This window comes from Penaeus monodon, chromosome 23, assembly GCF_015228065.2.
Source record: "Penaeus monodon isolate SGIC_2016 chromosome 23, NSTDA_Pmon_1, whole genome shotgun sequence".
In the NCBI taxonomy this organism is placed as follows: domain Eukaryota; kingdom Metazoa; phylum Arthropoda; class Malacostraca; order Decapoda; family Penaeidae; genus Penaeus; species Penaeus monodon.
The window spans coordinates 18615659-18615948 of record NC_051408.1 but is presented as its reverse complement, the minus strand read 5'-3'; the positions used below and the strand labels follow the sequence as shown (position 1 = coordinate 18615948).

At 36.2% G+C, this 290-nt stretch overlaps 1 protein-coding gene across 1 annotated transcript in view; it reads left to right on the top strand.

Annotated features, from left to right (window-relative positions):
- The window catches only part of LOC119588164 (cGMP-dependent 3',5'-cyclic phosphodiesterase-like), a 5775-nt gene that overhangs the window by 486 nt on the left and 4999 nt on the right, over positions 1-290 (top strand). The window contains exon 2 of the mRNA XM_037936869.1: positions 123-129. Coding sequence (XP_037792797.1) covers positions 123-129 — 7 coding nt within the window. The remainder of the gene's footprint in view (positions 1-122; positions 130-290) is intronic.

Here is a 290-nt window from a genome sequence, read left to right as displayed (position 1 = left end):
CCCTATTGGTAATGACAATTTTATATCAAAGTAATGGGACGCATACAGTACGAGTACCAATCTTCGTTCACTAACCAATAATAGACGATATATGCATCACAGCCTCTGATCTTCCTTTCCAGATCCAATGTAATAAAGGGTTGCGTAAGAATTAATAACCCCAGAAAGCCAGTGATGCAAATGACCCTTTTGATTCTCTGTATTCAACAGAATTACTTGCATTCAGATGGAAACAGAACATGAAAACGCGCTTGTGCTTTGGAAAATAATTTCTATTCATATTTGTTACA